The sequence below is a fragment of the Capricornis sumatraensis genome, chromosome X, assembly GCF_032405125.1.
Source record: "Capricornis sumatraensis isolate serow.1 chromosome X, serow.2, whole genome shotgun sequence".
Taxonomy (NCBI): domain Eukaryota; kingdom Metazoa; phylum Chordata; class Mammalia; order Artiodactyla; family Bovidae; genus Capricornis; species Capricornis sumatraensis.
In genome coordinates, this window is record NC_091092.1 from 122,185,189 (window position 1) to 122,212,298 (window position 27,110).

The following is a 27,110-nucleotide window of genomic DNA, read 5'->3' on the forward strand; positions in this document are numbered from 1 at the left end:
CACTTGATTCTGGTCATCTCAAATCAAAGTACTCTTTTAAAAAAATATAAATATCTGTCTCAAAATTAAAGTCCAGGATTTCGAACTGGAACTTGAAAGTAACATTGTAGAATAAATTATAAGCCCTTCTCATTAGTTACATAAATAGTCTTCCAGTGAAATCTTAAGACTGGGTTTTGTACTGGTGATTTCTAAAGGAATTAACCTCTATTGAGCCTGTTTAAAACCAGCTAGCTCTTGAGTAGGAAGTTGTATATTAATATCAAGTGCCCTTTGGCAATCCATTTTAAAGAATAAACACTCATAGTTTTATTTTCATTTCTCTGACATTTTCTTTGGAAGCTCTCTTTCCTGTTTAAAAAATTCCTTAAGTCCACACTGAGTTTAATATGAGAAAGGAAGTAGACTGTCAGGAAAGCTATACACACACAGCCTTAGAAAGAAATGCAGAAAATGAAACCACCTCAGTTCTGCGTGCTCTCTGTGATGTCAGTACAGAATTGATGCACACAAAAGCCATGGTGTGGGGGTGTCCCCTGGGAATCTGAGCATTCACTGTGGTGTCAGGTAGACACGTGCTCACCAACTGGACTGTGGTTGGAATGCAGGCTGAACAGGCCAGCACTTTATGGCTGTTTGAAAACGTTGGATATGGGGAGTGAGGTAGTAAAGATGCCTAATTAGCCTGAGGTTGGTCTATATATCCTCTCTGGTCTCCTGTCTGTGCCCTTGCCCTCTTGAACATCACTGAGAGTTCCACTCATTTACTCTCAAAGCACAATTCTCCTGAAAGCTATCTGTCGTGACTAGAAAGTAATAAAATGGGTATTGACAACTTAAACATTTAGCACAAGTTCTAAGTGAAAAATATCAGAAGGCCTTATTAATTCAAGATTTGATGTACTTAGATTTGGGGAATTATTTGATAGTGAAATGCTTTTGTTTTTTATTGATTTCCCTGCCCCTGCTTGTTGGACTTTGTGGGTTTCAGTGTTTTTTGTTTGTTTTTCTTTACTAATGAGAGTAAAAATTTAAGCTACCCTGGAACAGGAATCTTTTGGATCTCAGGAACTCTTTGAAGGGAATTGGGGAACACTTCATGGAGGAGATTTTTGTTTGTTTCTTAGCATGTTTAGAAATTGATTTTCAAGTCAGGCTTTAATTACCAGTCTCAAATTCAGCACAGTCTGATTTGTAATTGTTTGTACTACAGTCATGTAACAGATATACATACTTTAGGTTGTAAACAGTCAGAAGAAATTTGTGGCCATTGTGTTTAAAATGGGGCCCTGAAATTTTAAGTGGCATGAATGATGGTTCAGTTCTTAATTATTTCCCATGGAGCTGTATTGCTCTCAAAAACCCTAAGGAAATCTGTGGCATTTTTTGGTCCGCCACATCCCTTTTCCCTTTCAGGAATTAATTCTAAATGTTTGCAGTGAGTCTTCTACCAATGAAATTTGAATGAGGTGATCTTTCAGTTCTGTGATTGGTTGGTGAAGAGGAATTAATCTGCTTCAGCTAAAATGAATTCTTTGCTTTGGCAGAACTGTGAAGCAAAGATGGGTGTGTCCAGAAATATTGTCTTCATAGTGGGTCAGGGTTTTTTCCTTTTTTTGAGATAAAAGAATATATAAAATAAATGTACAATAACTGTGTATATGTATATTTACAGTTTAAAATCCAACAATATAATGACCATTCATATACCAACCAACCATCCATCTTTAAAAATAGGAAATTACCGATGTCTTTCAACTTCTTCCTATGCCCCTCTTTCTACCCAGAGAGAACCACTATCCAGAATTTTGAAGTTTTTATTCCTTTGTTCTTCTTTAAACTTTTCTTGTAGTTTACCCACATACATATTTATTCTAAAACACTGTAGTTCAGCTTGCCTATTTTTTGCCTTTTAACATAAGTAACTATATCAGATACACATATAAATAAATATATAGTTTATCTAGATGGAGTCTTACTATATGTATTATTTGCAAGTTGTTTTGTTCCCTAAGCATTATGTTTATGGGCTGTGTATGGCCATAGTTTATTAATTTATACTGCTATAGAATATTTCTTTGTGGGAAAATCCCATGTTGATGGCTAGTTGGGTGGTTTTCAGTATATTGTTGTTGCACACACAGCTGTGAGCATATTTTTGACATGTGTCATGGTTTATTAAGAGTCTTTCTAGGCTGAGATTCCTAGTTCATAGGGTCTGCACATCAGTTTTACTAGATGACAAGTTTTCTATTTTTGCCAATCTGGTACCTTGGAAGTAGTTTTTCACTGTGGGGTGTGTGTATGTGTGGCTTTGTTTTGTTCCCCAATTTTTGTTTCGAAAAAAAAATTCAGAACTGCAGAACAGTTGCAGGAATAGTATAATGAATATACCCTTCACTTAGATTCACCAGTTACCATTTTGCTACATTTGCTTTGTCTGTCTTTTTACACATGCTTGGGCACTCACACATCTGTATTTTATTTTTCTGAACCGTTTGAGACTTATAGATATGGCGCTTTCTACACATATCTAATTCAGCATGTATTTCCAAAGAATATGGTCATTTACTGATAGAATGACAATACCATTATCATGCTCAGGAAAGTTGCCATTTCTTTGTTCACATAGATGTTATCTAATATGCAGTCCATAGTCAGATTTCCTTAGTTGCCCCAATAATGTACTTTCCTTCAACTATTAATAGCTTTATCACCTAAGTATCTATCCCTGCCTCTTTAGTCTTGCCCACTATTATTTCTGATTTAATATTTCTTTTAAGGCTTTTTTCCCCTTCTAAGTCACTTTTAATCTACAGTTTCTCCTTCTATCCTCTTATTTTCCTTACACTGTATCTGTTAAAAGAACCTGGCATGTTGGACCTGTAGAGTTTCCAACAGTTTGGGTTTTACTGATTACACACTTAGTTGAAAGTGTTCCTCTTTCAACACTTTCAACACGCAGCTGAAAGTGTTCCTCTCTTCTCTACATTTCCTGAAGATTGGCTGCTGGGTCCACAGGCTGCCTAATCAAGTTTGTGTTAATCCAGTTGGCAAGGCTGTAGGTCTATGCAGGCACCTAAGTTTTTGCTTCACTTTACCAGTTTGGTATTAGTGGCTGTTGAAGATCAATGCCGAGACTCACTGATTCACTGGGAGTTGGAAAATGGTGATATTCTATTTCTGTCATTTAATTTTCACATGATAGCTAGACCACTTGAATAAAGAACTCCTTCCCCTCATAAACTATTTAGTTAGTTATAAGAAAGACAAGATAAATGCTCAGCTTTTTCTCTTGGATTTGTCTGGCTTTCAGAATAATAAATTTGTTCCCTCACATCCTCAGAATGTCTCCAACTAGTTTTGTTTTGTTTTTAACAATCATTTTGAATTTGTTGATTTAAACATATTTGGGTTTGAATGCTTTGTAATTCTTATCCTTGTTGGAGTTCAGGTTGCTCATTTTGGCTGGTAGAAGCTGGCTCTGTGTCCTTCTGATGTGATGCAAGAACTCTGCAATAGTTTCCTGGCTTGGCTGGCATGTCACAGTGGTCTCAGAATTTCTCTTTGTTGTTTTAGTGTACATTCCTTTGATTACTAATGAGATTGAACATCTTTTCACATGTTTATTGGTTTCTTCTTGAAATACCTGTTCATGTCTTTTGGCATTTTTTATGTGGGTCATTAGTTCCTCTCTTAATGATTGATGTAAAAGTCTTCATTTTTTCCTAGATACTAATATTGTGGTCACATGTTTGCAGACGTCTTCTCCCGGTTTGAGGCTAGTCTTTTCAGTTTTGGTGTCTTTTGATGATGATCAGGAGTTCTTAATATAGTTGATTCATAGATCACTTCCATTACAGTTTTCACTCATTGACTCTAGGCACTTAATAAAAGCAGGAAACTATTCATTGATTGTTCATTGCTAATCTGAAACCCCTTCAGAATAGTCCCAGCCCAAAGTCTGAGTTTCAGAGATGGAGGCCAGTGGTGGGTGTCAGGCCCCAGGGTCACAGATGGCCCTTTTGGAATTGTCTTCTAAATTAACCAAACACAGCAATGTGTTTCAGTAAAAGTCATGTTTAATTTTCAGTAGGTTTTACAAACTTGAGACAATTTACTATCAAAGAATTATAAAATGACTGTTAAAGACCAACAATAACTAAAAGCCAAGAACTTGATACTTCTTTGTAGGGCAGGAAAATATAAAGAAACATAAACCTGTTACTAATGTGAACACTGAGCAGAATTTCTAATGCTGAGCTTTTAATAGTTGTATTCAAGCCTTTGCTAGCTCAGCAGGAAAATAAAAGGGAAACAGTGGCCACCATCCTGAGTAAATCTTGTTTTCTCTTCCTCCATTCAAAATTCCTCAGCTTTCTAAACACACTCAAGTTCAGCTGTAAGTGATATGATTTTAAAATGATCATCTCTGAAATAAGGCAGTCACAGGAGAAATACTGTTTGAGTTCACTTACATGAAGTATCTAAAACAGTCAGATTTATAGAAGCAGAGTAGAATGGTGGTTGCCAGGGCCTGGGGGTGAGGGGGAAATGGGGAGTTGCTATTTAATGGGTATAAAATTTCAGTTATACAAGATGGATAATTCTAGAGATCTGCTGTACAGCATAGTGCCTATAGTTAGCATTAAAATTTGTCAGGAGAGCAGATCTCATATTAAGTGTTCTTACCACAATAAAATAAAAATAAGGACAATATAGTGGGTTTTCTGTAAAGCTAAATTTGTTCTGAATTTCTGCCCATTCTAGCTTTTGTTATTAAAATGCTAAGAAATAAAGGTACTAGGCAATGAGTTTTCTTTTGTTCTTTAAAAACAATATTGCTTAGCAAAATAAAAAGTAAGAAATCCTGAAAGAAAAAGTCTCTCCTTTTTTTGAAAGACATACACTTTTGGTATCAGAAAACATAGACGAGGCAGGATGCAGCGTGACCTGGTAGCCAAGAGAGTGGACTCCATAGTGGACACGCCAGGCTCTTCTCCAACTCCCACCCCACCCCCACCTCTTACAATCCTTGAGTGAGTGAAAGTGGCTCAGTTGAGTCCGACTCTTTGCGACCCCATGGACTATAGAGTCCATGGAATTCTCCAGGCCGGAAGATCAGAGTGGGTCTTCTCCAGGGGATCGTCCCAACTGAGGCATCAAACCCAGGTCTCCCGGATCGCAGGCAGACTCTTTACCAGCTGAGCCACCAGGAAACCTTGGGAAATTGCTCTGGTGCTCTGGTAAATGGGGGTTGTTTCGAGGATTCAGTGGGTTTATCCATGTCAGAAGCAGAGAAAATGGACCAACTTTAGACATGGTAGCCATGATAGATGTCATGTGACATCTGCACAGGAGAAGGTAACATCTCCTGATGGAAAATGGAGCCATAGAGCTTATTATATTCATTAGTCAAAAGTCCTTGTATCTGTTTTAGTTTGCTATTTGCTGCCGTAACAAATGACCACAACTTTACTGACTGAGAGGAATGCAAATCTATTTTCTTAGACTCTGTAGGTTAGACGTCCAGTGCTAAATCAAGTTGTCCTTGATTCCTGCATTCCTTTCTGGAGGTTCCAGGGGAGAATCCGATTCCTGCTCATTCAGGTTGTTGACAGAATTAAGTTTCTTGGCGGTTATAGGATCAAAGTCTGCTTTGCTGGCTGTCAGCTGAGGGCAGTTCGCAGCCTCTAGAGGCTGCAGCATTCTGTGTCTCCCAGCCCTCTTCCTCCGTCTCCAAAGCCAGCCTCTGCAGATGAGCCCTGTTCACGTCCTGTTTCTTTGACCCTGTCTTCTGTTCTCTTACAGTATAGAAACCCATGTGATTCAACTGGGCCAACCTAGATAATCCAAGATAATCTCCCTATCGTAAAGTCAGCTGCTTTGCCACCTTAACTCCAGCGCCACTGTAATTCTCCTTTGCCATGTACAGTACCGCAGTCACAGGTTCCAGGGTTAGGATGCAAACACCTCTGGGGGGGCCATTATTCTGCCTACCACATCCAGTGAACTGGAATTCCATTGGGGTTTTGACAGGTCATTTTTCCTTACCTTTTATTTCCTCATTGAAAAAGTTAAGTGACCTACCACATAGGATATGTGACATTTATGGAGTACTTGCTGGGAGCTTGGCCCTGGGTGCTAACCTCTTTGCTCAGGAAGAGTCTGTGAAGCAGGTTCTATTATTTGTTGTTCAGTCGCTCAGTCATGTCCGACTCTTTGTGACCCAATGGACTACAGCATGTCAGGCTTCCCTGTCCTTCACCATCTTCCAGAGTTTGCTCAAACTCATGTCCATTGAAATGGTGATGCCATCCAACCATCTCATCCTGTGTCGTCATCTCCTTTTGCCTTCAATCTTTCCCAGCATCAGGATCTTTTCCATTGAGTCAGCTCTGCATCAGGTAGCCAACGTATTGGAGCTTCGGCTTCAGCATCCATCCTTGCAATGGGTATTCAGGATTGATTTCCTTTAGGATTGACTGGTTTGATCATCTTGCTGGCCAAGGGACTCTCAAGAGTCTTCTCCAACACCACAGTTCAAAAGCATCAATTCTTTGGCACTCAGCGTTCTTGATGGTCCAACTCTCATATCCATACATGATTTCTGGAAAAACCATAACTTTGATTATATGGACCTTTGTTAGCAAAGTCATGTCTCTGCTTTTAATATGCTGTCTAGGTTTGTCATAGCTTTTCTTCCAAGAAGCAAGCATCTTTTAATTTCATGGCTGCAGTCACTCTCTGCAGTGATTTTGGAGCCCAAGAAAATAAAGTCTGCCACTGTTTCCATTTTTTCCCCATCTGTTGGCCATGAAGTGATGAAAGGTTGTTGTTGAATTATGACGCCAGGATTTTTGGCCCCCGGAGGAGAAGAATTTAATCCGGGGCCAGAGATGAGGCTTGATCGCTCAGAGCTTTTGTGTAACAAAGTTTTACTACAGTATAAAGGAGATAGAGAAAGCTTCTGACATAGGCATCAGAAGGGGGCAGAAAGAGTACCCCACTGCTAGTCTTTAGCTGGATGTTATATAGTCACCAGCAGTCTGTTAATGAAAGAAAGGAATGTCTCAAAACTTAGAATGGCACCAGGCCCCTCACCCATAGGATGTATTTTGGGATAATCTTGGCTCTAAGTGGTTCATCTTGGGCCATAAAAGGATTAACTTGAATCTTGAAGAAGGGCAGAGCACCATACAAATAGTGCATACAAAATTACATAGATTAGAGGAAGGAGTATAACATACTGGTTTATCAAGTAGGTTCTGAGCCCAAAAGGCAGAACCGACTTGAAGACAGAGTTTGGGGTAAATGCATAGTACATTAGCATAGCTTAAGAAAAACATTTTTATAAGAAAAAGGCAATGGTTAACTTCAAGTGAAACCAAGTGTCATTATGGCAACACAGAATTTTAAGAGAAACCTCCTTTTAAATTTGTATAGAGAAGGACAAAAAAAATATCGCTAAGTTTGTTTTTTTCTGCCGCTTAAGGGAGATAAAAATGTCTGACACTTGCAGGCTATTTCCTCTATTTGGAGACCCCTGGCCTTTCTGCTTGTTACCCTCTCATTCCCCCCCTTTTTTTAGGAGAATTATGTTGCCTAGGGAAAAAGGGCGTCGTTTTCATTCCATAACTGCTTCTGAGCTAAGAAGGGGCGTTGTCCCTAAATTGACGAGAGAACATATTCTCCTAATCTTCATATTGAGGATATCTGATCGAGGGGCCCCAAATAGTAGTTGGAGGTGTTATGCACTGAGCCCGTATCTCCGAACCGACCAAGAGAGCAAGTCCACCACAGTAATGCAAAGGCAAGAAGGGAGTTTATTTCTAGCGCACTAGGGCCCAAGTCTCATCCAGCACAGTGGAATCCGACAAGAGCCCCAAACAAAGGAGTATGGCGGCTTATATACAGGCAGTTCTTTGTCTCAGTTACAGGAGTAGCTGGCGTTACATGATTGGCCAGGCAGGATGAGCGCATGTCCTGTCTCTTTCTGGTTGGTGTGTGCGGGAAGTCTTCCTAATTTGGTCAAGGAATGTTCTGTTAAGGAAACATGACTCAGGTCCTAGAGCCCATCGTTTGGTCCCTAACAGGAGGCAGCTGCAGCAGTAGCAGGAGTTTGAGCAACCATTTGTGACTTGAAAGCTTTCATGTGGCTAGAAGCAAATCCAGTTATACAGTTGCAGATGTAGGGAGCAAACAGTAAAAACAAAACAGTCAGAATTATTGTAATTAAGATAGTTGTCCACCATGGGGAACTAGTTAACGTCTCTCAAAGTGAGGCAATTGAGGCTTCAGGAGTATCCATGGCCTCAATTATCTTGTTCATGTGTTTAGTAAAATGAGTAACGTTCGTGTTTATATCAGGTATATATGTACAGCACTGGGTATGAATAATAGCACACGTTCCTCCTTGTGCAGCTGTCAGAATATCTAAAGCCAATCTGTTTTGTAAAACCACCTTTTTAATTTGTGTTTGTTCAGCATTAAGAGCTGAAATAGCCTTTTGAGAATCTTGTAATGTCTGTTGAGTAAAATTAGTCAAAGCATCTATTTGTAGCATAACATCTGTAGTTCCCAAAGAGGGAACAAAGACTGCAGCCAAATAATTATACCAGTGAAATACAGACCTTGCCCACCGAGTTTTAAGGTGGGGTAAATTAAGCAGGCTTTTCTGGGAGCTCTGAAAATATAAAGCCGGGAGTAAAGGCTAGACCCAGGGTGCATCTCCCTATCCACGCAGGGGGAAGCCATGCCCATACGTAAAAGCCACATATCCAATAAGTCCCGTTTGGAGTAAGCCAGCGTGACTGAGATATCCAGTCCCAATTAGTGCCTGGCCAGACAAAGAGAGAACCTGAACTGGGGTTGGAAAACACAGGAATGATTACGTTGTATCTTTCCTGAGGCAAAAATCCCAATTGTTTTTAATTATTGTAATTAAGTTGTTGGCTAACTTTTGGGGATGGCTCTGTTTGTTCTCAGCATATAGGGGCAGTAGATACTAAACATCTTTTTTCAGGAGTTAGTCACATAACCTCATCTCATATTTGATAAACGTTAGGTAAAAAACCATTAGATCTAGACCTATTTGTCTTATGTGTAGCAAAATAGTCATTGAACCGAGACAATGTATAATCAAAATTAAAAGTCACATTATGTCTATAGTTAAAGTACAAAGTGCTGCACCAGTCCATTTGAGGGTTGGTAGATGTCATCAGATGAAGGAGAGGCATCCCATGTAATTGTTGTCGAAGGTTTTTACACACTTGGAGAAAGTCTTTTCCTTGAAGTGGAGATGTCCACCACGGCAAGCCTTCCACTGATGAAGAGGGGAGTGCTTCACAGACCCAGCAGTTAGACCGATTGTGGAACACAGCATAGGAGTGAGCCCAGGACAGGAAGGCATTGTCTTGAGGATCAAACGGCACACTCAGGATATTTGGAGTGAGCAGAAGTAAGCTCACATAGGTTATCAGGCCCATCTGAAAAGTACAAAGTCAGAGCATAGAAAATAAAGACATAAAAAGATGTCACTTAGTTTTGGTCAGGGTGTCACCTCTTAACTCGAGTGTGATGTACCCACGAATCAATTTCTGGCACTTTGACAGCTGTGGGAAAAGAAAGAATAACCTGGTAAGGGCCTTCCCAAAGGGGCTCAAGGGATGGGCCCCGAGATCTCAAAGTTTTTATGAGGACCTCAGTTCCTGGCTCAAATAGAGGCTTGCTTGACTCAGAGGCAGGGTCAGGAGTCGTCTCCCGGAGTTCTGTTAATGCCTGTTGAAAAGCTGAGAGCTGAGTTACATAACTAGTTAATTTTAAGGCTTTAGGGTCTATAACAATGTCTGTGCGTAAGAAAGGCCTTTTATAAATACATTTAAAGGGGAACAGTCCCTCCTTTTGGGGGGCAGTTCGAACCCTCATTAAAGCTATGGGTAGGACTTTAATCCAATTGTCCTGCGTCTCTTGAGTTAATTTGTGCAGATGTCTTTTGATAATGTCATTAGCTTTTTTAACCTTTTCTGAGGATTGGGGTCTCTAGGAATGGTGTAAGTGATATTTTATTCCTAGAGCTTTAGATACCCCCTGAGTTACAGCAGCTTTAAAGGCAGAGCCATTGTCACTCTGAAGGCTCCGTGGCAGCCCAAACCTGGGGATAATTTCATGGATTAAAATCTTTATAACCTCCTTAGCCTGTTTACTATGACAGGGAAAAACCTCAATCCATCCAGTAAAAGTATCTACCCAAACCTGTAAGCAAGAATATCTATTAGCTTTTAGCATATGAGTAAAATCAATTTCCCAGTCCTCTCCAGGATACTTTCCACTTTTTTGTAATCTAGATTTGGCTAGCTTTTTAGTCTTTGGGTTATTTTTTTGACAAACCTCACACCTTTTGATAATATTTTTTAAAGTTTTTATTACATTTCTACCTTCAAACAAACGAGAAGCCATTTGGTAAGTACTCTCTGCACCCAAATGAAAACTCTGATGTAAACCCTTAAGAATTTTTTATTGAGCATTTTCAGGAATTATTAATCGTCTATCCTTAGACTGTAACCATCTTTTATCAGTAATCTGTGCTCTTCTTTTTTTATATTTTTTTAATTTTTTCTCAGTATATTGTGGTTTTTCCTGTTCCACAGGACCTGTCCAGATCAAAGGTGTCTGCAGTGAAGGGGTTTCGTAAAGTGCCGCTTTTCTGGCTTGACAGTCAGCCAGCTGATTTACCTTCGGCTACTTTACTCCCATCTCTGCTGTGCCCTTTGTAATGCATAACAGCTACTTTTTTAGGACAATATATAGCAGTTAAAAGTCTCTCGATCTCTCTGAAATGCTTAATAGGTTTACCTGTTGCTGTTTTAAACTGTCTTTTTTTTCATATTGTAGCATGAGCATGTAAAGTCAAATAAGCATACTTAGAATCTGTGTAGATATTTACCTGCTGCCCTTTGTTTAACTCTAGAGCTCGGGTCAGAGCCACAAGCTCCGCTAACTGAGCAGTGGTTCCCTGGGGAAGAGATTTTGCTTTTAAAACCTGTTCAGCAGTCACCACGGCATAACCTGCTTTACGCTTTTTATCCTGAACAAAAGAACTGCCATCTGTAAATATTTCCAGGTCAGGACTGTCTAATGGGGTATCTATTAGATTTTCCCGAGCTGTATAGTTTAAAGTTAGGAATTGAGAACAATCGTGATCAGGTGTTTCATTTTCCTTCTCAGGAAGGAAAGTGGCAGCATTTAAATTTCCACAAACTTTAAGCTTAATTACTGGTCTTTTTAACAACAGTGACTGATATTTAAGAAGCCTACTGTCTGTCATCCAAATATTAACCTTAGAATTTAAGATTCCACTCACATCATGAGAAGTCAGTACAGTAAGGTTTTGTCCATTAATTATTTTTAAAGCTTCAGGTGCTAATAAACCCGCTGCCCCAATTACTCTTAGGCAGTGGGGCATCCACGTGAAATTACATCTAATTTTCTGCTTAGATAAGCAATAGGTTGCTGGTGAGGCCCTCAGGGCTGTGTCAAAACTCCCAAGGCCATACCTTTTTTTTCAGTGACAAACAAATTAAATTTTGGCCCTGTGGGCAAGCTCAGATGACCATTATATCTACTACTGCGGGCAGGAATCCCTCAGAAGAAATGGAGTAGCCATCATGGTCAACAAAAGAGTCCAAAATGCAGTACTTGAATGCAATCTCAAAAACGACAGAATGATCTCTGTTCGGCTCCAAGGCAAACCATTCAATATCACAGTTATCCATGTCTATGCCCCAACCAGTAACGCTGAAGAAGCTGAAGTTGAACGGTTTTATGAAGACCTACAAGACCTTTTAGAACTAACACCCAAAAAAGATGTCCTTTTCATTATAGGGGACTGGAATGCAAAAGTAGGAAGTCAAGAAACACCTAGAGTAACAGGCAAATTTGGCCTTGGAATGTGGAATGAAGCAGGGCAAAGACTAATAGAGTTTTGCCAAGAAAATGCATTGGTTATAGCAAACACCCTCTTCCAACAACACAAGAGAAGACTCTACACATGGACATCACCAGATGGTCAACACCGAAATCAGACTGATTATATTCTTTGCAGCCAAAGATGGAGAAGCTCTATACAGTCAACAAAAACGACCAGGAGCTGACTGTGGCTCAGATCATGAACTCCTTATTACCAAATTCAGACTTAAATTGAAGAAAGTAGGGAAAACCGCTAGACCATTCAGGTAGGACCTTAATCAAATCCCTTCTGATTATACAGTGGAAGTGAGAAATAGATTTAAGGGCCTAGATCTGATAGATAGAGTGCCTGATGAACTATGGAATGAGGTTCGTGACATTGTACAGGAGACAGGGATCAAGACCATCCCCATGGAAAAGAAATCCAAAAAAGCAAAATGGCTGTCTGAGGAGGCTTTACAAATAGCTGTGAAAAGGAGAGAGGCAAAAAGCAAAGGAGAAAAGGTGAGATATAAGCATCTGAACGCAAAGTTCCAAAGAATAGCAAGAAGAGATAAGAAAGCCTTCTTCAGCGATCAATGGAAAGAAATAGAGGAAAACAACAGAATGGGAAAGACTAGAGATCTCTTCAAGAAAATTAGAAATACCAAGGGAACTTTCATGCAAAGATGGGCTCAATAAAGGACAGAAATGGTCTGGACCTAACAGAAGCAGAAGCTATTAAGAAGAGGTGGCAAGAATACATGGAAGAACTGTACAAAAAAGATCTTCATGACCCAGATAATCATGATGATGTGATCACTCATCTAAAGCCAGACATCCTGGAATGTGAAGTCAAGTGGGCCTTAGAAAGCATCACTACGAACAAAGCTAGTGGAGGTGATGGCATTCCAGTTGAGCTGTTTCAAATCCTGAAAGGTGATGCTGTGAAAGTGCTGCACTCAATATGCCAGCAAATTTGGAAAACTCAGCAGTGGCCACAGGACTGGAAAAGGTCAGTTTTCATTCCAATCCCTAAGAAAGGCAACAACAAAGAATGCTCAAACTACCGCACAGTTGCACTCATCTCACATGCTAGTAAAGTAATGCTCAAAATTCTCCAAGCCAGGCTTCAGCAATACGTGAACTGTGAACTCCCTGATGTTCAAGCTGGTTTTAGAAAAGGCAGAGGAACCAGAGATCAAATTGCCAACATCTGCTGGATCATGGAAAAAGCAAGAGAGTTCCAGAAAAACATCTACTTCTGCTTTATTGACTATCCCAAAGCCTTTGACTGTGTGGATCACAATAAACTGTGGAAAATTCTGAAAGAGATGGGAATACCAGTCCACCTAACCTGCCTCTTGAGAAATCTGTATGCAGGTCAGGAAGCAACAATTAGAACTGGACATGGAACAACAGACTGGTTCCAAATAGGAAAAGGAGTACGTCAAGGCTGTATATTGTCACCCTGCTTATTTAACTTCTATGCAGAGTACATCATGAGAAACGCTGGACTGGAAGAAACACAAGCTGGAATCAAGATTGCTGGGAGAAATATCAATAACCTCATATATGCAGATGACACCACCCTTATGGCAGAAAGTGAAGAGAAGCTAAAGAGCCTCTTGATGAAAGTGAAAGAGGACTTAAAGCTCAACATTCAGAAAACTAAGATCATGGCATCCGGTCCTATCACTTCATGGGAAATAGATGGGGAAACAGTGGAAACAGTGTCAGACTTTATTTTGGGGGGCTCCAAAATCACCACAGATGGTGACTGCAGCCATGAAATTAAAAGATGCTTACTCCTTGGAAGAAAAGTTATGACCAACCTAGACAGCATATTCAAAAGTAGAGACATTACTTTGCCGATTAAGGTCCGTCTAGTCAAGGCTATGGTTTTTCCTGTGGTCATGTATGGATGTGAGAGTTGGACTGTGAAGAAGGCTGAGCGCCGAAGAATTGATGCTTTTGAACTGTGGTGTTGGAGAAGACTCTTGAGAGTCCCTTGGACTGTAAGGAGATCCAACCAGTCCATTCTGAAGGAGATCAACCCTGGGATTTCTTTGGAAGGAATGATGCTGAAGCTGAAACTCCAGTACTTTGGCCACCTCATGTGAAGAGTTGACTCATTGGAAAAGACTCTGATGCTGGGAGGGATTGAGGGCAGTAGGAGAAAGGGACGACCGAGCATGAGATGGCTGGATAGCATCACGGAGTCAATGGACAGGAGTCTGAGAGAACTCCGGGAGATGGTGATGAACAGGAAGGCCTGGCGTGCTGCGATTCATGGGATTGCAAAGAGTCGGACACGACTGAGCGACTGAACTGAAAAGCCTTTTGAGTTTCTGGTGACCAAACCAGTTTGTCAGTTTGGGCCTGCTGAGTTTCAGCTATAAGTTTATATAAAGGCCGGGCAAGTTCCCCATAACCCGGAATCCAAATGCGACAGTAACCTGTGATTCCCAAAAATCCTCTCAGTTGTGTTAAAGTCATAGGTAGGGGATGATTTAGTATAGGCTTAATTTTCTCAGGGCCTATGGCCCTAGTCCCTTTTGATATGATTAGGCCCAGATTATCTAACCGATTGTTGACAAAGCTGAGCCTTTTCTCTTGATGCCTTGTAACCACAGCCTGCCAGAAAGTTTTAGAAATCTTCTGAGGCTCCCGAACAAGCTTCTTCTGTCTCAGCACAGAGCAAAATATCACCTACATATTGTAACACCACCACTTCAGAGCTATTAAAGTTTTGGAGATCCCGGGACAAACTTTCTCCAAATAAGTGAGGACTGTCACGAAATCCCTGGGGCAAAACTGTCCAGGTTAACTGAGAAACTGGCTGCGTAGGGTCTTCAAAGGCAAATAGAAATTGACTTTCCTCTGCCAAAGGCACTGAATAGAAGACATCTTTTAAATCAATTACTGAGAAATATTTGGCTCGTTCAGGAATTTCAGACAATAGAGTATAAGGATTAGGCACCACGGGGTGTAAAGGAACTACAGCCTCATTTATGATACGTAAATCTTGAACTAGTCTCCATTTACCATTTGATTTCTTTATACCCAAAATAGGAGTGTTGCAAGGACTGTTACAGGGAATTAATAGTCCCTGTTCTTTTAAATTTTCGATGATGGGTTTTAACCCTTCCTTAACCTCAGGTTTTAGAGGATACTGCTTCTTAAGTGGAAATAAGTGTGGGTCTTTGAGCTTGACAACTACAGGAATAGCATTTTGTGCTCGACCCACAGATTTTTTATCAGCCCATACTCTAGGATTTACATTTTGTTCAACTAGAGGGAGAGAAAGGGAGGGCTTCATATTCATAAAAACAGAGGCATGGACCTTGCTCAGTATATCCCTCCCCGAAGGGGGTGAGGGAGATTTTGGCACGATCAGAAACTCGTGTGAAAATAGCACAGAATCCCAGTTGCAAGATAAAGAATAACTGAAATAATACCTTTTGGCTTGTCCAGACAGTCCCATTACGGAAGCGAATCGGGAAGAAAGTGGGCCAGAGGCTTCAGTAAGCACAGAGTAAGTTGTCCCAGTATCTAAAAGGAAATCGACGGGTTGGCCCCCCACAATTATTAATACCCGGGGTTCCTCAGGTGTAATTAGGACGGGAGCTTGTGTGGGGACCCCCGGGCACCTTCAGTCCTGATTGTCTTGAGAGTCCGACCCCGGAGACCTACGCCTCTGAGGGCAGTCTCTCTTCCAGTGTGGTCCTTTGCAGACCAGACATGGAGCCGGGGGCGGCTTAGATGCCTGAGGGCAATCCCGCTTGAGGTGCTCCTCCTTTTCACAGTAATAGCAAGCCCATCTCTTTTCACCTGGGTCCCTCTGGGCATTTTTTTCCGGCTGTTTAAGAGCGTTTTTCATAGCCATTGTGAAGGCTTCCGCCTTTTCCTTTGTCTTTTTTTTCCTTTTTTTTTCCCTCATATTCCCTACTGTAATAGACTGTCTGAGCCAGTTGTAACAGAGTATCTAAAGACTGATTTGGTCCATACGCCCGTTTTTGTAGCTTATGGTGGATATCTGGAGCCAACTGAGTGAGAAATCTATCTTTTAAAATCACTTTTCCTTTTTCACTTTCGGGATCAATCTCAGTGAATCTGCGAAGAGCTTCTCTTGGTCTATCTAGGAATTTACCAGGAGCTTCTTTCTCCTCCTGTTCTATGTCTGCCAATTTGCTATAGTTTAAAGGCTTAGAACATGCCTGCCTGGGTCCTTCAAGAATGCATCTGACAAAATGACTCTGATCCCATCTTCCTTTAGCTGAGTTGTAGTCCCAGTCTGGTTCTATAATTGGGACCACCTGATTCCCAGTGGGGAGGGCCGCTATCTCATCCTCCCTCTTCCCTACTGATTTATTACCAAGCCATTCATCTCCATAAGCAACCGCTTTTCCCAAAACTCGAGTCTTTGAGTCGGGAGTCAGCGTTTGTCCCAAGATATACATCACATCTTTTCAAGTAAGGTCATAAAGCAGAGTAACACCTTTAAAAGCTCTAATACATTTTTTTGGGTCCTCTAAATAGTCTCCCAGATCCTCCTTGATTCTTTGTATTTCTTGATAAGAAAAAGGCTTATTAACTCTCATAGACTGATTATTTCTCCCAGTGGGTGTTTTATAAAGAGGCAACAGCTTGTGTGGCTGTTTCTCAGTCTCTCTGGCTGTTCTTCGCCTATGATCCCAGGGATAGACTGGAGAAACCTGTTTTTCTTTTTTTCTTTGTCTCCTGTCCATCTCATCTCTAACTTTGATGGTCTGAGTTTTTACTGAAACCAGAGTAGTCTGAGGTCGTACTGGGACAGGAGTTGTTTGGACCTCCACATGGGCAGTTTGAATCTCAGTTTGGGTTTCCATTGAGACCAAAGCAGTTTGAATCTCAGTTTGAATTTTCACTGAGACCAAAGCAGTTTGAATCTCAGTTTGGATTTTCACTGAGACCAAAGCAGTTTGAATCTCAGTTTGGGTTTTCACTGAGACCAAAGCAGCCGTTCTAAGGGGGGTTTTCTGGCTTTCATTTAGCTCAGCTTGGAGCCCCTGGCACGGGGGCAAAGTAGCAGGACAGGAGGGAGCTGAATGTTTCACGCCCAAATCTATACCCTTAGGACATAAGTCTGGCATATTTCGCAGAGAGAAAAAGGGCAACACATATGCTACTTCTACCCATTTCCCTTGTTCCTTACAGAACCGGTCTAATTGTAAAACAGTATTATACTTAAGAGACCCTCCAACTGGCCACCGTTTGCCGTCCTCCAGTGGATACCGTGGCCATGCAGTATCACATAGGAAGACCAGGTGTGTCTTCTTTAAGCCCTGGGGATCAAATCTATCCCAGTTTTTCAGGATACAGTTCAAAGGAGTGAGGCTGGAATTGTTAGCTCCCATCTGGAAGAGAGAAAAAAAGCGACCAGCACCATTTTTCTACCGGAGGTGTCCCTCCCTGCTCTAGATGGGGGTGTAGACAGACTTTACACCAAAAGCTTTTCCTTTCTGGTCGGACTTAGTCTGTCCCTTACCGACGCAGGCGCCGTCTCGACCCTCCCGGTTCTACCACCGAGATGGGGTGGGGATGTACCAGGGGTAGACCTGATAGCATCCCTACCTGACGTCCAGCTCTTCACCTTTAACCTTGTTTGCCTCTGATGCCACCCGGGGTGCAATCAGAGTAACCTTCCGGAATGCCTCCCAACGCTAAGACCGCTGGGGGAAGCATTTGTCACCTGAGTGCCTGTGCACGACCCTGAGTATATTCCTGACCACAATAAGACTGATATGAACATAAAGCTGGGATGTTCTTTTCAAGCATCACCACACCAGTATAAGAGCCTCCTCTGGTCCACTAAGAGCCAGTGTTACCAAAGGAAAAAAACCCACGCAGTCCCAATCTGAGTAACCTTTAACCTCCGAGATGTTCTTGGGGCTAAAGCTCCATCTAGCTTCCAAACTTTAGATTCCTAGCGAGACTAGGTGCTTTCTTGACTACCAATGCAAGTTTGGGACCTAAGCCACAGTACACAATAACAGTATAGATCACAAGTCCCTTGAAAGTCTATGATCCGATAGATTAGGTTAGTACTTCTAATTCCCAAGGAGTTATGAAATGGTCAAAGAGACCGAAAAGTTTGACCGAGAAAGGAGAGTTTGGTCCACAGGCTTTGCCCATTTCTGGTCGGTTCCCAAAGGAGACATTGGGTGTCTCTTGGTCTTGGCAGGTCGGTAGAAACCCCCGACAGGTTTCTGCCATAAGCCATATGAGATCACCGTGGAACCGCAGAGCAGGGCTCCTCACTTGCTTCTCGCAGGGCATGTCATTTATTCACACAAGCGCACCGTAGAGTTAGTAAAGCACACCAGAAAACGTGTTCGCTAAGAGAACAAAGAACTAGAGCTCCAAGCATCCTTACCTTGTCCTGAAGGAGCCCGGACGAGCCCCCAAGATGAAAGGTTGTTGTTGAATTATGACGCTGGGATTTTTGGCCCCCCGAGGAGAAGAATTTAATCCAGGGCCAGAGACAAGGCTTGATCGCTCAGAGCTTTTGTGTAACAAAGTTTTACTACAGTATAAAGGAGATAGAGAAAGCTTCTGACATAGGCATCAGAAGGGGGCAGAAAGAGTACCCCACTGCTAGTCGTTAGCTGGATGTTATATAGTCACCAGCAGTCTGTTAATGAAAGAAAGGAATGTCTCAAAACTTAGAATGGCACCAGGCCCCTCACCCATAGGATGTATTTTGGGATAATCTTGGCTCTAAGTGGTTCATCTTGGGCCATAAAAGGATTAACTTGAATCTTGAAGAAGGGCAGAGCACCATACAAATAGTGCATACAAAATTACATAGATTAGAGGAAGGAGTATAACATACTGGTTTATCAAGTAGGTTCTGAGCCCAAAAGGCAGAACCGACTTGAAGACAGAGTTTGGGGTAAATGCATAGTACATTAGCATAGCTTAAGAAAAACATTTTTATAAGAAAAAGGCAATGGTTAACTTCAAGTGAAACCAAGTGTCATTATGGCAACACAGAATTTTAAGAGAAACCTCCTTTTAAATTTGTATAGAGAAGGACAAAAAAAATATCGCTGTTTGTTTTTTTCTGCCGCTTAAGGGAGATAAAAATGTCTGACACTTGCAGGCTATTTCCTCTATTTGGAGACCCCTGGCCTTTCTGCCTGTTACCCTCTCAGATGCCATGATCTTAGTTTTCTGGACATTGAGTTTTAAGCCAGCTATTATTATCCCCATGTTATAACTGAGAAAACTGCATTTTGGAGAAGTTAAGTAATTGATCAAAATGATTCAGCTAGTGAAGGGCTCAGACATTTCAGTGGGTTACTATACCTTAAAGGTTTAGCTACAAATACCCCTTTATATGACAATACATAGAAATAAATATTTTGATTAAGTCCTGTAGCCCTTTGCAGTCTAATATGGCAGACACCAGCTATGGACTACATGAAGTGTAGCTGATCGGCACTGAGGTGTGCTATAAGAGCAAATTCACACCAAATTTGAAGACATGGTCTAAATTAAAAAGATTGTAAACTATCTCAGGATTTTAACATTGATTGATGTTATATTGATTACATGTTGCAATAATAGTATAATATTTTTAGATGTGTTGGGTTAAAATGCATTAATCACTTAAAAAGAACAGTGAAAACCAATATGTATTAAAATTAGATTATAAGGAGAATGGTTGCATTGTAAAATATTTTAAATAAAACTGTCTGGAGATGCAAAAAAAAAATTGATTTCTGGCTTGTGCTAAGTCACAAACTGTCTTTTGAAGTCAGAATATTGTTTTTGCTGAAATCATGATTCCTGCCAAGAGAGATCTGATTTGTAATAGCGTGGATGGGCTCACTATTTCATTAGTGAGATATTTGACTGTCATGTTTTATTATACTATAAGTAATATGTAATCAAACAAGAAAAATTTCCTAGCAACAGAGTTGTTTTCTTTAACCAGAAGAATGTTTTTATGTGCTCATTTTTTTAATGTCCAAAAGATTAAAAAGCTTACGAACTTAGCATTTTATATTTTTGAGATCGAGTTGCTGGCAAATACCCATAGTAGAATATATAATATATCACTGAAAGTACTTGGCAAGCATTATGTTAAGGTAATTCAAACCTGAAATACATTTAACTAGGTAGAGAACCGCATGATTTTTACGACACACCCAGTTGTTGGACATGGTTATCTCACTTATCTTCAGAAGCTTGTTTTTAATCTCTTCATTAATTACATGCCCAAACTTTTTTTAAACACTCATCAGATTTCTAGGTTCTACCTCATTCCATTTGTCTATTCAACAAATGTTTGAATGCTTTGTGTTAAGAGGTCCTAGGGATATTGTGCCCTTGTGAAACATATATTAGTGAAGGATTCAAACATGAATGAAAGAATTCCACAAATCAGGAAGTGCATGGGTGCTATGAATGTGAATAAAGATTCTCATCTGAATAGAAGGGCAAAGGACAGAGGAAAGCCTTGATCTGAAGGACCAATAGCATTTAGCCAGGTAAAAATTGGGAGTGACCAGTCTAGGTCAAAGGATTTGTTTTGTAAAGGTCTTATCCCAGGAAGGAGCTTGGCAAGTTGGAAGAGCAACAGCAAGAAGGCCTCTGGTGTGTGCGTGACTGTATGAGAAAGAGGCTGTGGAGGAGTAGAGTAGGACACACAGGCACTGAGTCCTGTAGATTGAGAGCAGCAAGTGGACCTGGGTATTATCTGATGATCCACCAAGCAATCTTGCTTTTTTCCCCAGAACTCCATCATCAAGTGGTTGTGGTCTGTAGATACAGTGGTCATATAATTTGTCATCCACAACGGGATACTCTTGAGAGTGAAAGGGGACACTTATTAATTATACTGAAACAGAGGGTATAAACCAGTATGGATAACTTGAGCAAACCAGAATGTATGATCACTGTGCTTAGAGATAGGTTCTTAGCCCCTGCAGTAAGCCTGACGTTGCCTAGAAGCCATGCTCTGAAATTACAGGGTTAGGCGTTTGTTCCTGCTTTTTCACTTTCCCCTCCTTCACTCATGGGTAACTCTGAGAGAAGGCCACTAGGAGAACCTGCACCAAGTCGCCCACAGAATCACAGCCCCATTTTCACCCAAATGCAGCCTAGTGTTTTTCAGATTGCCACTCATGGGAGCTCAGTTCCTTGACGTACATCAGGTCTTATTAATGTGTTTTCAGAATTACAGTCTTAAGAACTTATGGGAAAGAAAGTAAAGTCTTAAACATGTAGCCCATGAATTTTCCCCTCTAGAACCTTTCCTTCATCACTTCTCATGGATGACATGACCTAATTATATGTTCTCAGATGACAGCCAGGCGGGATGGGTGTGGTCTGATTATAACCTCTTTCAGAATAAACATGTTTTGTGATTTGACCCCTACAGTGAACGATATACAGAGTAGAGGACCTATAGGAAGTATTACCATATGTGTAAAACCTTTTTTTTTAATGTTCCAATCATAGTGACTATTCTTTTTTTCTCTAAATTTTACTGCAGTTTAGTTGATTTACAATATTGTGATTTACAATATAGTTTCAGGTATACAGCAAAGTGATTCAGTAACCTTCTTTAACAAGGACAATGACATGAAGTAGTGAAGAAATCTTTTCACTGTTGATTGGATGTTTTATCAAATCAGCTGTTGGCCAAATCTGTGTAGTGAGGATTAATGGAGTTTTATTTCCTCCTCTCCTCTGGGCCCGAGTCAGTTTCTACAACAGGGCCCTCAGGGAGCCCTAGTAATACCTTTAGTTTAGGAGACATGGGTCACTTTGCATCAGATAATATTCAAATAGTGAAGATGTGTACTTTGAAACAGTGCACTATTTCTTTAGAAGTTTTACTATTTCTTTTCAAACTGCATTAATATTCTTACTTTCTGTTTTACAAGTCAGGAAATGTGAAGAACTCACCTGGAAATAAGTAGAATACTCCATGCTCTTTCCATTTTAATCAGGTAAAGAACAAAAAAACTTTGTGGTTATTTCTAGCATTATTAGCACCAATTGAAATGACTTGTCTTTAATTAATTAGTTATAGCCATTTAAACTTTGTGTGGTGGAAACATAAGGGCCAGGATGATATTTTCATTTCATCTTTAATTTCTGGGCTTAAGTGCTATGACTTCTTTAATTGTGTTTGTTCCTGAGAAGTACCTGGGTTTTTTAGACAAGCTAGAACTCGACAGTTGTGATTTATCTACAAACCTATTTCAGACAATCATTTCTTAAGCTTATTTTTTTTCAGACAGCATTTCACTATAGTCAGCACACTTGTATTGACCTAATAATCATTCAATAAACATTTGCTGAATGCATGACTTTGGTAGAGACGCTCGAGGTTATATAGAATAAGTGACATAGGGAATTCACAGGTGTAATTTTCTTTCCTTAAAGATTGAGTAACTGGAGGCTGGGCTTCCCAGGTGGTTCAGTGGTAAAGAATACACCTGCCAATGCAGACGATGCAGAAGATGTGGGTTCAGACCCTGGGCTGGGAAGATCCCCTGGAGGAGGAAATGGCAGCCCACTCCAGTATTCTTCCCTGGAAATTCCATGGACAGAGGAGCCTATGGGGCTACAGTCCATAGGGTTGCAAAGAGTTGAACACGACTGAATTGACTTAGCACACACACATATGCACAATTATCAAATGAAGAAAAGAAGCTAGTATAATACATTTTTAGAGAGGATAATTACCAGAAAATACAAAAAAAGTTTAAGTATGTATCTTCAGGTAGTAATATTATAGATGATTTTTATACTTTTTCTTCTATATAACTATGTATTTTTAAATTTTTGCAATGAATATGAATTTTCTTTTATAATAGATATTTGTTTTAAAAAAAATCAGTGTTGCTTTTATCATAAGTCATGGCTACTGTTTAAAACTCATGAAAGCTCTGGGTTTGAGGTTTTTCTTTCTCACGTTGTCCCAATATTTTTGGAGACCCAGAGAGTCATATAATCTTAGAATTTTAAAGAAGTATTTGGTATAACCCCCAGCCTCAAGCAAAATTCTCTGTAGCCCTGTATGTTCCCAGTTTTTACCTCCACTGATAGGAAAAGCACCCTACGGGGCAGCCATCTTTGGACAGTTCTAATTTTTAGGAAGCTGTTTCTTATACTAAGCAAAAATATGTCTCCTTATAACTCCTACACAGTGGTCTGATCTTGCTTTAGCGGTCACAGAAAATAAATTCAGATCCTCTTTCACATCCCAGCCCTTCACATAGAAACCCTAAGTCAGCATTTCTCACATTTTGTGATACAGATTACCTGGGAGATTGTTGAAAAGCAGAGGCTTAAGCCCCACCCCACAATTGGCATCTCTGGGGAGTGGGGCCAGATGTGCATCTGGGTGACCAGTGGGTAAGCAGCCAGGAAGTCACACATGTTCGTCAGAGATTTGACACTGGATATGATTATATTTCTCTCTAGGGACAGTGAGTCATAGAATATAGGGAAACTGTGTACACATTCATTTCATTTTTTCAAAAATGTTCCGAGCCAGAGTTCAGCTTATTGTATATACAACCTTGATTTCGTTTTTTTAAGTTGTTTATTGGAAATGTAGTTTTTAATTATAAAAGTGATGCATATTTGCTATAAAGAATTGTTTTTAGCTAAATGTTTTGAAAGCTTGTTTTGTCTTCCATTCCTTTCCCAGAGGTAATTTCTGTTAATAGTTTGTATATCATTCCAAACTTTTTTCTCACACACACACATCCAAATATGCTTTTGGGTTTTTGATAGAGTGAGATCATATTCCTTGTATTGTTTTGCAGGTACACCGAAAGCTCCATGCAGGCACATATTGCAATTTTATTATCACATCTAGAGAAATTAACACTAATTCCTTAATACCATTTAATATTCAGAGTATGCAGATTTCCCTGATCATCTCATTAATAACTTTTTACAGTTGTTTTGGTTGTTTGAGTCAGGATCATAACAAGATCTGCCCATTGCATTTGACTGATGAGTCTCTTAAGTCTCTTTCATTTTTTTTTTACCAAGATATAAACTATGTTTTCAGATATTTTAAGTCCCTCTTAAGCTGTAATAGTTCTTCTCCCTCATTTTTCTCTTAGCATTTATTTGTTGAAAAACTGGGCTTATTTGTCTTTTAGAAATTTCCCATGTTCTGGCTGTGGCTGAGTGCATCCATTTAGTGTCATTCTGTTTTATCTTTTGGTTCCTCTCATCTCTGCATTTCCCATAAACTGACTGTTGGATTTGAAGGCTTAATCAGATTTAGGTTCAATTTTTTGGTAAGAATACTTTGCAGACCCTGCTATGTTTAGCTATGCTGAATGAATTAACTTGCTTTTTTGAAATTAATTTTTATTGGAGTATAGTTGCTCTACAATGTTGCCTTAGTTTCTGCTATACAACATAGTGAATCAGCTATCAATGACAGGACTTCCCTGGTAGCTCAGATGGTAAAGAATCTGCCTGCAGTGCAGGAGACCCAGGTTCGATCCCTGGGTCAGGAAGATCTCCTGGAGAAGGGAATGGCAACCCAATTCAGTATTCTAGCCTGGAGGTCACCACAGAGCATTGAGTAGAGTTCTCTGTGCTATCCAGTAGGTTCTCATTAGTTATCTATGTTATACATTAATTTGCCTTTTTTTTTGGTCACTTAATATATTGTGTACATCTTTCCCTGTTGGTACTTATTCCTCCTTTAGCTGCTTAATAATTTCCTAGTATGGACTGCCATAATCTGTTAAAATGCTATTAATATAGATTGTTGGCAGTTTGAAGTTTTTTTTTAACAATGCAGTAAATCTATTGAATTCTTAGAGAAGTTCAAAACAGATTAATAAACTGAGATAGAAAAGGTAAGCTAGTAGTTTACATGTTTAAAAATGTTTAGCTTTATTTTAAAAGATCAAGGAAGTAGTCATTGGCCTCTAAAATTTTTATAAATCTCTAATTACTAAGTAGATTCATTACGTATTAGGAGAAAGGCAATCTGAAGAAGAGTTGGCTTGTCTTTGCTGTATCTTTAGATTTGATGTGTGTTTCATTCCAGAAAAGAATGATGGGGTGATGTGAGGAAAGATATGTGTCGGACTTGCTATGATATCATCATGCTCTCCCCCAGCAGATGGATGGAAATATAGTTGTTTGATTTTCAGAAGGGGAGGAAGGTAGTGTGTGCTGTGCCATTTAAGCAGTTATTTTTTATTTATTCACCCATCCATCTGGTTAATTTATCTCAGATATACAGCCAGTCAAGAATCTGCATATAGTATTGGAAATAAAAGATAAACCAAAATCCTTTCTGGTTTTTAGTGTACTCGTTTATAAAATGGGAATAAGTGCAATCTTTACCAGCTCATTTTGATGTCATATAATGGTAATATATGTATTTGATATGACTTTCTCTATTTAAACCTAAGAAATTTTAAAAATGCAAACTCTTAGAGCTGTTTTTTTTTTCCTGGGAGGACACTGTATTTATGTTTTTTTTTTTTCTTTTAGTTATAGGTAAACATTGGAAACTCCATATGGTAAACCAGTATTTCTACAGAAAAATGGCAGAGAAGTCAGTACTGAATGTAGTAAATTGGCATTCTTCTTCTGGAAAAACTATCCTAGGCCTCTTCGTTATCTTGGGTGATGCCATACTCCAACTGGACTAATCTGAAATTCTTCCACCTAGAGATAATGTATAAGCCTTAGAACTCCTTGTTCTCATGTTGCTATTTATGTACATAATTAAAGATCTAAGTTAAAAAAATTGTCCTTTTTTTCCTGATATTGTTTGAGTGACAGTTTAAGTGTACCTGATGTCCTTTCCCTGTGTGTATATATGGTATGTGTCTGAGTGTACATGTATGTGTGTGCATCTTGTGTGTGTGTGTGTGTGTGAAGGAAAACCAACCACTTTTCTTAGCATCAGCTGGCAGTCTCCAAAGGATTCATTAAGAAGAGTGACTCTAGGGGACATAGGTTCGATCCCTGTTCAGGGAACTGAGATCCCACATGCTGTGGAGCAACTAAGCCTGTGAGCCACACCTGTAGAGTCCATGTGCTCTGGAGCCTGCTCAGCACAACTAGAGAGAAGCCTGAGCTCCATGAAGAGCCTGCACGCCACAGCTGAGACCCAATGTAGTCAAACATAGGTAAACAAACATTTTTTAAAAATAAAAAAAGAAGAGTGGCTCCGGAGCTGAGAGATCATGCTTCCATCGCCAGCCCAAGGAACAAAACTTGTAAGTAATAGTTTGCCTGAGCCTAATGAGAAGACATACAAAAGCAAACAATGACCCTGACTCCTTGTTTTATGCCATTGCCTCCCAGCTTGTATAAATCTTCCAGTTCTTAACTGCCAGTGGGAGACACAGAAAGGTGCTCCATGTGGAGCACCCACTCCAGTACTCTTGCCTGGAGAATCCCATGGACAGAGGAGCCTGGTAGGCCACAGTCCATGGGGTTACAAAGAGTTGGACATGACTGAGCGACTAACACTGGAACTTCACTTTCTACTTTTCAGGGTACCATTTTGTATCTTTCCTTTTTGGCTTATTTCCTTACCTCAGTGCATTTGTACTCTGTTTTTTTAAATCCTGAGTTAATATTCTCTATTTACAGTTACACTTTTTATTCTGTTTCTTATAACCTTTTTTTTCTTATAATAAGACTGACTCTTGGGGACTTCCCTGGCAGACCAGTGGTTAAGACTCCATGCCTCTACTACAGTGGGCACAGGTTCAATCTCTAATCAAGGTACTAAGATCCCACATGCTGCACAGCATGGCCAAAAAACAAAGCAAGACTGACTCTCAATGCAGTTTACCTGTAACTTAATCAGGGTAGTTCTGTTTGGATAACTTTAATGCTTTGGAGGAAGCTTCTCTACTGTACAGTGTGATCTAAGCTTTTCTGAAGAGACAAATGTGGCATGCTTTGTTCTGTGATAATATGTCCTAAGAAAGATTGCTGTGTCAAAAATCAAGAGTTAAAAGCAGTTGTTTCAGTGTGGGGGAAAAGAGACTAGTGATGTTAGAGAATGCCTTCATCAGTCTTATCACCTGTGTCACACCTTGGGACAAAGTTACAGTAATAGTAGTGGAAGAATCGAGGCCCGCTGGGTCAGCAGC

The 27,110-nt window shown here is 40.1% G+C and overlaps 1 protein-coding gene across 1 annotated transcript in view; it reads left to right on the forward strand.

Annotated features, from left to right (window-relative positions):
- Positions 1–25,679, forward strand: part of APOO (apolipoprotein O) — a 69,162-nt gene extending 43,483 nt beyond the window's left edge. Inside the window, exons 10-11 of the mRNA XM_068963309.1 lie at positions 21,888–21,953; positions 25,489–25,679. Of these exons, the coding sequence (XP_068819410.1) occupies positions 21,888–21,923 (36 nt within the window). The 3' untranslated portion in view covers positions 21,924–21,953; positions 25,489–25,679. The remainder of the gene's footprint in view (positions 1–21,887; positions 21,954–25,488) is intronic.
- The last annotated feature ends 1,431 nt before the right edge of the window (positions 25,680–27,110 follow it).